Source organism: Macaca nemestrina, chromosome 7 (assembly GCF_043159975.1).
Source record: "Macaca nemestrina isolate mMacNem1 chromosome 7, mMacNem.hap1, whole genome shotgun sequence".
NCBI classification, from domain to species: Eukaryota; Metazoa; Chordata; class Mammalia; order Primates; family Cercopithecidae; genus Macaca; species Macaca nemestrina.
This window is the reverse complement of record NC_092131.1, coordinates 126,977,494-126,984,698: the sequence shown is the minus strand read 5'-3', so window position 1 is coordinate 126,984,698 and position 7,205 is coordinate 126,977,494. Positions and strand designations below refer to the sequence as shown.

Genomic DNA, 7,205 nt, shown 5'->3' with positions numbered 1-7,205 from the left:
GCTGCGGCTCCTTTCCCCAGAATGAAAGGAAAAGGCAGCGTGGTTTGGTGGTTATGATCATGGAGTTTGGAGCCAGCAGACCTGGAGTCAAATCCCAACTTTGCTGCCTCAAAGCTATGTGACCTTGGGCAAGTCCATTCCCTCAGAGCATTTGTGTCCTCACCTTAAAAATGGGCTCTGGCCAGGTGCGGTGGTTCACACCTGTAATTCCAGCAATTTGGGAGGCCAAGGCGGGTGGATCACTTGAAGTCAGGAGTTCGAGACCAGCCTGGTCAACATGTGAAACCTTGTCTCTACTAAATACAAAATATTAGCCGGGCGTGGTGGCATGCCTGTGATCCCAGTTACTGGGGAGGCTGAGGCAGGAGAATCACTTGAACCCGGGAGGCGGAGGTTGCAGTGAGCTGAGATCGCACCATTGCACTCCAGCCTGGGAGACAGAATGAGACCCTGTTTCAAAAAAAAAAGAACTCACAACAATAACTCCCAGGAGCATAAACGTGAGGATGAAATGAGATGGCGTAGGTCAGCTCTTGGCACGGGACCTGGCACACAGTAAGTGCTCACTGAAAGTTGGGAGTGTGAAGGGGCTGGTGGTGATGATGACAGCAGTGATACCAGGATAGCAGGTGAGAGATTGGGCCATGGAGAGTGGCTCACATAGCAGGTACATCAGCCAAGGTCCTGCTAGGAAAAAAAAGGCATTCAAATTCAGGAGCTTGAGGGAAGTTTTTAATAAAGGGACTATTTCCAATACTGAGGGTGGGGTTTAGGAAAAACAAGAGGGAGACTATAGTGCCCTTGGGGGCTGGAACCTGTGAGAAGCCTTGCCTGACTCCTAGGTTTGAACAGACAAGAGGGAACAATGACCATAACCTGGAAAGGTACCTGTATGGAGAGAGTTGGCTGCCAGGCAGAGTCCAGGGAAGTGTGCGTCTCTCCCAGAGCCCCCACACTTGGCCTTCTCTTTTCCTGACTCTTGCCCCTTCCCCCGTATCTCCCCATCACTCTTTCTCCATTGCTTTTGGGCAGCTGAGTTGGATGAGGTGGGAAATGTAGGCAGTGTGATTTTATAGCAAATGGCAGCTCATAGTTGTGTGATCTTGGGCAAAATGTTAACCCTCTCTGAGCTTTGGTTCCCATCCTTATCCAGTGGGAGAATCAGGACTGCTCTGAGGGCTGAATGAGACCATGAAGGTAAAGCTCTTAAGACGGGCAGCGAAGTCCCCCAGACGTGCTTGCTCTTTTCCCTGCTAACCAACCTTGGACTTGGTGAGTTCTCCCCCAATGGAATGGGCCAGAGAAATGAGAAATGGCCATGGGTTGAAGTCTACATGTCTCCACCATTGCTTGAGCCTTCACACCCATCCAGACCAGATATCATCCCAGGCCCACTTGCCCTCTTCTCTAACCCCTCTCTGTTCCCGGCTTCTGGGCCCACACCTATGGCTGCACCTTTCTCAGGTAGCCCTTCACCAGAAATGTCCCCTTCTTTCTACCTAAATCCAATGTGTTCTCAGGGTCCTGCTCAAGGCCCTTCATCCCGGAGGCCTTCCTCGACCCATTTATCTCCTGCTCTGAACGTGTGCAGTCCTCCTGGTCCACAGCAATACCTCCTGCGTGTGTGCCGCTTCTGGAGCTGCAAGTTCACTCCTGGTATTTAAGAAACATGAGGCAGGGGCGTGGGACCAGGGCAAGTCCCTGCCCCTCCCTTGGTTTTTATTTTGACTGTTGTCAACTGAAGCATTTCCGTTAGAGGGCCTCTATGCTCCCACTGCCACGCACCCTCAGCCCCAGTGGTGTAGACAGCAGGTCCTCACTTGTTGGCTGAAGGATGGAAGACTCTGAGAGGGTCCACCCCTCTCAAAGTCCCTCTGAATCCACCTGCTGCTGGCCAGGACCTTTAAGGGCCGCTCTGACCTCATATAAGTTGTGAGGCTCAGCCTCAGGAGTTTCTGCAGAGAGATTTGGGGTCTGGCTTTGCCCTGTGCTTCCACAAGGGCTCTAACTGGGCCCCTTGAGGCCAGTTCACACCCCACCACTTAAGGTGCTGGGCTGGGTTTAAACTGAAGTCACCGCCACCCAGAGCTGCACTAGAGAGAACTTGCCAAGCCCAAGGTTGGTTAGCAGGGAAAAGCGAGCATGCCTGGAGCTCATAACTATCCGTGTTAAGAGCTTTACCTGCATGGTCTCATTCAGCCCACAGAGCAACCCTGATTCCCTCACTGAATAAGGATGGGAACCAAAGCTCAGGAAGGGTTAACATTTTGCCCAAGATCACACAGCTTTGAGCTGCCATTTGCTACAAAATCACACTGCCTACGTTTCCCACCTCATCCAACTCAGCTGCCCAAATGTGGGGGTGGGACAGGACTCAGAGGGAAGGAAAGGCCAAGTAAGGGAGGGGTGGTCTCTGGAAGACAGACACACTCCCCTGAGTCTCATTGCATGGGTAGTTTGTCCTCACAGGCTGCTTCCTCAGACTCCAGGCCCCAGACATGGCATGAGGAAGCAGGGCCGACTATGAGCCACATCTGTCTCCCCAGATTCTTCTTGCTGTCCAGCCAACAAGATCCTTCCTTCCCCAAGAGCCAACCCCAGATCCAGCCTCAGGGGCTTGCCCCTCCCAGAACTATGGGCTCCCTAGTGGCCACATGTAACCCCTGGCCCCTCCTAGAGCTCCAAGTGCTCTCTCCTGGGGGTAGGGAGTGGGCACAGTTATCTATTAGCTGTGAGATTAATCATTCCCTGCTCTCCCTCACCCTGGAATCTCCCTGAATCATCACAGCTTGGATCTGGCCCCTGGACATTTGAGGAGTAAGCCCACTTTTCTGGGCTGGGGAGGTAGAACTCACCTTGCTGGAGAAAGGGGAGAAGGTAGAGCAGCTGGGCTCATGCTGCTGTTAAGGCCTTCTCACAGGCGAGGAGGAAGCAGTTCTTAGAGGAGGTTAGGGCAGGCACAGGAGCTGCTGTCTCAGGGGTCCTTGGTCTGGGGAGGTGAACAACCAGCAAGTCAGGGGGTAGAAGAGCCCTCCTGGTGGCTGCTGAGTGCACAGGGCCCGCTTGCACTCTGGAGCCAGACGGCCTGGAACCAGTGCCCAATCGCATTATCTTCTTCCCAGGCAGGAAGATGGCACGGGTGTGGCTGCAGAGACAGAAAGCTCAGATGCCAGGGAGGATAGCTGAGTGACAGCCCAGAGCCCCGGGGACTGAGGAAGAGCTGCAGGGCAGGGCAGGGACCACAGTGAGGCAGGCAAGGTGGCCAGGGCACAAAATGTGAGGAGGCTCTGTGTCAGGAACGGAGCGCTCCCATAGCCCTGAGAGTGAGTGCTTCCTTAAAGTTTGCTTCCTAGGCACCTGGCTTGCCTCTTTAGTCCTGCTGCTGGAGAAGAAGCAATGGCTCCCCACCCCCTCACCCTGCTGGCCTAGCCTCCTAGACTTAGCAGGCCTGAGAGGCTGGGAGAGAGGTGCTTTAGGGAGACTGGGGGAGCAGCCCCTGAGACCTTTCCACACATACACACTGTGCTGGGACATGCTGGCCCACAAGGGAGATAAAGCACAGTGCTCACAGCCAGGCCATTCCTGGTCAGGCCCCCAGTCCCAGAGCCCCAGCGGTACCACTCTTGGCAGGCCTAGACGGGGAGAAAATTAGGAGTGGGGTTCCCGACTTCCATCTCCCACCAGTGTCTGGGTGGTCTTGGCTGGTCCTTTCAGTTCTAATCAAAGACAAAGCCTCAGTTTTTCTGTCTCTAGCCTGGGGAGAACCACATCCTCGCTGCTGCTCTTTCTGGAGTGGGGGTAGAGAGGGAGGCTGGGAGGCCTCTGCAAAGCAGGAGTCTTCTGCCTCTTGGCTGCCAGGCTGGTCCTGCTCTTCGGCCAGATTAAAAGAATCTCCAACATGGGGCCCAAAATAGGTAGAAATGAGGCAGGCCACAGGGGCCTCCCAAACACCTCTGAACACCACCCAGCACCCCAGATCCCTCCTCTTCTAGCCCAGGATTTCTGATGATCCTTCAAAGCCCAGTTCAGACCTCACCTCTCTATAGAACAACTCCCCACCCCAGGCCAACGACTAGCCTCTCCTCATTCTGCCATCTCACCTCACCAAAAGCACTTAGAACCCTGCCTGGTGTGCTGCAAATGCTCCACTAAAAGACATACTTTGTCTTCGTAATAATTTCTTGCAGCACTCAGAACTGAACCACAATCTTTGGTTCATACTCTAGTGCCATCACTGGCCCATCATGGCTTTCTTTAGTTGTTTAATTCTAATTTATTTTCAATAATATAATGAACTCCCATTAACTGACCACCCAATCTAAAAACCCAAAGGTTTAGAATGTATGCTCTTACCCTCTTCTCTCCCCCATCTTCCCACCCACCCTCCCAGAAGAAACCATCCTCTTGAAGTTTGTGTTTATTATTATCAAATAAATGGAAGACTATAGGTACCCAAAGATGCACGATGGCTGGTAGATTCTTCAACAGAAGTAGCTGTTTTACCGATCAAGCTGCCACGCTCTTGAGAGCAGTGTCTGGCTTCCTCTTTTGCTGCAGTGTGAGCGGCATGGGGCTGGCCATGCCACAGGGTCGGTGGAGACTATGTGAGGCACCAAGAACAGGAAGGGTGAGGCCTGAGTGCCAGGCGGCAGGTGGAACACAGCTCCAGGAATAGGGAAAAGAGATTCGTGTTCTAGCTCACTGCACCTGGACAGGTGCCTGTGTGACTTTGGCCCTGCCCTGTGACATCACACAATGTTGCCCAGGTGACCCAGCTAGGTGGAAAAGCTCACTGCTTTTCCAGGCCTGGGCAGAGAGAGGGCTCTCCCATCTCTCCACCGTCCTGGGGGTGCCAAGAGTCAATCGCCTCGTTGCTGACCCTGTCCAACTGGCCATGGCCTGCAACCCCCTAGGCCCCTCAACCCATAGACCATCTCGCTGCTGAGAGATCGAGGACCTGCCCCCACCTGGCCACCCTCCCCCTTCCCCAACATCCAGACCCCAGGGCTGGTGTGTGGCACCCCTGAGACCACATTGACCTCCATACTGTCCACTAACCATAAGGACTCCAAGACGCCCAGGCCAACTGTCTGGGCAGGACTGATGCCTGATCACCCACTTATACCAGGTACTCGTCCCCAAGATTGTTAAACAAGGCCAGACACTCCTGACCTCAAGAGGATGGGACTGAAAAACAAAAAGATAAGGCCAGGGGAATGGGCCACACACCTGCATGAATCCATCCCTCCTTCAAAGTCTCTCCTTCAAAGTTTCATTTGTTCCTTAATCATGACAAAAGCTTCCCTTCTCTGGGTCTCAGTTTTCACAGCTGTGAAATGGGGAGTGAGGCGGTCTCTGTGGCTCTCCCAGGTTAGCTGCCCTATACTCTTGGGCCACGTGGGAACTGGAATGCAGTGTACTTGCGGGTGTTGTCAATGCTGACCACCCTTACCTGCTTGTTTCTGCCCTCTTGTTGCTGGGGTCACACAGTCTGAGAGCCCACTGAGATGGTTCATTACCCCCATCCAATATCTCCCAGGATATTCCCAGGCTGCTACCTTGGCAGCCCTGATGCCCCCACTGCCCCCATGCTCTCCTAGCCCTGGCCCTGATTTTCTGGGGCCTAGGCCCCTGCCCTGGAACGCAGATGCTTGGGTCTCTGGAGAGAAGGGATTTTTGTGTGTTTTGTTCATCTCTGTATCCCCAGCACTCAGAACAGTGCCTGGCACATAGTGGGTGCTTAATAAAAAGCTGTGGCCTAGCAGCAGGGTTCTGCCAGGAAGGGACTAGAATCTTATTGCAATGAGATGTAAACAGTTCAGTGCAAGGGACCCCTTACCTTCCTCTCACTAGCAAGGCAGAGCCCCTGCCCTAGATGGTGTTACCCACAGGGATAGCAGAAGGAGCTGAGACCAAAGGCACATCGGTACTTGCAAATGGGGAATACCCTCTTTGTAGTTATACTCAGCTTGAATAAGCCAAATAGCTGGGGGTGCTCAGGCCCTAGTGTGATTTCCACTTTATTACCCTTGATTTTGATGTCTCTGGTTCCTGATGTTCTCTGCCCACAGCTGCCCCTGAACCTCCGCAGACTCCACCCTCCCCATTAAGCCTCTTTCTGTAATGCCACACACTCAGGACCAGGCACCAGTTTGATCTGGCACCCTAAGCTGCCAGGTGGTCCCCACCTGCCCCACATAGCTGGGATTGGGGATCCAGGGAGTGTGCGTGGGAGTCCTGAGAAGGAGCCAAGATTGCTTTGATTGGTAGCTTTGAGAAGCACTTTGATAGCTGGGTAGAATCGCCCATAAGGATGCTCATCATGGCCGGGGGGGGTGGCTCACGCCTGTAATCCCAGCACTTTGCGAGGCTGAGGCAAGTTTAAGACCAGCCTGGTCAACATGGTGAAACCCCGTCTCTACTAAAAATACAAAAATTAGCTGGGTTTGGTGGGACACAGCTGTAATCCCAGTTACTCAGGAGGCTGAGGCAGGAGAATAGTTTGAACCTGGGACGTGAAGGTTGCAGTGAGCCGAGATCGTTCCACTGCACTCCAGCCTAGGCAACAGAGTGAGATTCCGTCTCAAAAAAAAAAAAAAAAAAAAAAAGATGTTGGCCGGGCACAGTGTCTCACTCCTGTAATCCCAGCACTTTGGGAGGCCAAGGCAGGAGTTTGAGACCAGCCTGGCCAACATGTTGAAACCCTGTCTCTACAAAGAGCGAAACTCCGTCTCAAAAGAAAAAAAAAAAAAAAAGGATGCTCATCATGTATATAATATATATATTTGTGTTTCTTCTTTTGTGAATACCCAGTTCATGTTTTTTTAATTGGGTAATGCTTATAGGTTTCAGTGCTCTTTGTATACTACGGATATTAATCCTTTTTTAAATATATAGCAAACATTTTCTCCTTTTTTCCTTTTCTTTGTATTGCAGAGCATTTTGGATCATTACAGAAGTTTGTATAGATTTTTTTAATGTAATCAAACCTATCCTTTTTTAATGATTTCTGACTTTTGTGTCATCTTTGGGAATGCTTCTCTGCTCCAAAGAACACAATTCCTCTTGCTGCCACCAATGGATACTCAGGTTATGAGTTCAACGGGGTATCCACTGTGGAGCAGAGAAGGGACCCACATCCAAGGAAGCATGGTTAGAGCACAGCAGAGACAGCAAGAGCGTGGGTTCAGACGGACCCTGCTTCC

General features: G+C 52.2%; 1 protein-coding gene across 2 annotated transcripts in view; it reads left to right on the top strand.

Moving 5' to 3' along the window:
* The first annotated feature begins 4,787 nt into the window (after positions 1-4,787).
* Positions 4,788-7,205, top strand: part of LOC105490947 (coiled-coil domain containing 33) — a 101,183-nt gene continuing 98,765 nt past the window's right edge. Inside the window, exon 1 of one of the 2 annotated variants that reach the window (XM_071101009.1) lies at positions 4,788-5,203. In XM_071101009.1, coding sequence (XP_070957110.1) covers positions 5,182-5,203 — 22 coding nt within the window. In that variant the 5' untranslated portion in view covers positions 4,788-5,181. The remainder of the gene's footprint in view (positions 5,204-7,205) is intronic. The other variant, XM_011756959.2, reaches the window with a different exon arrangement.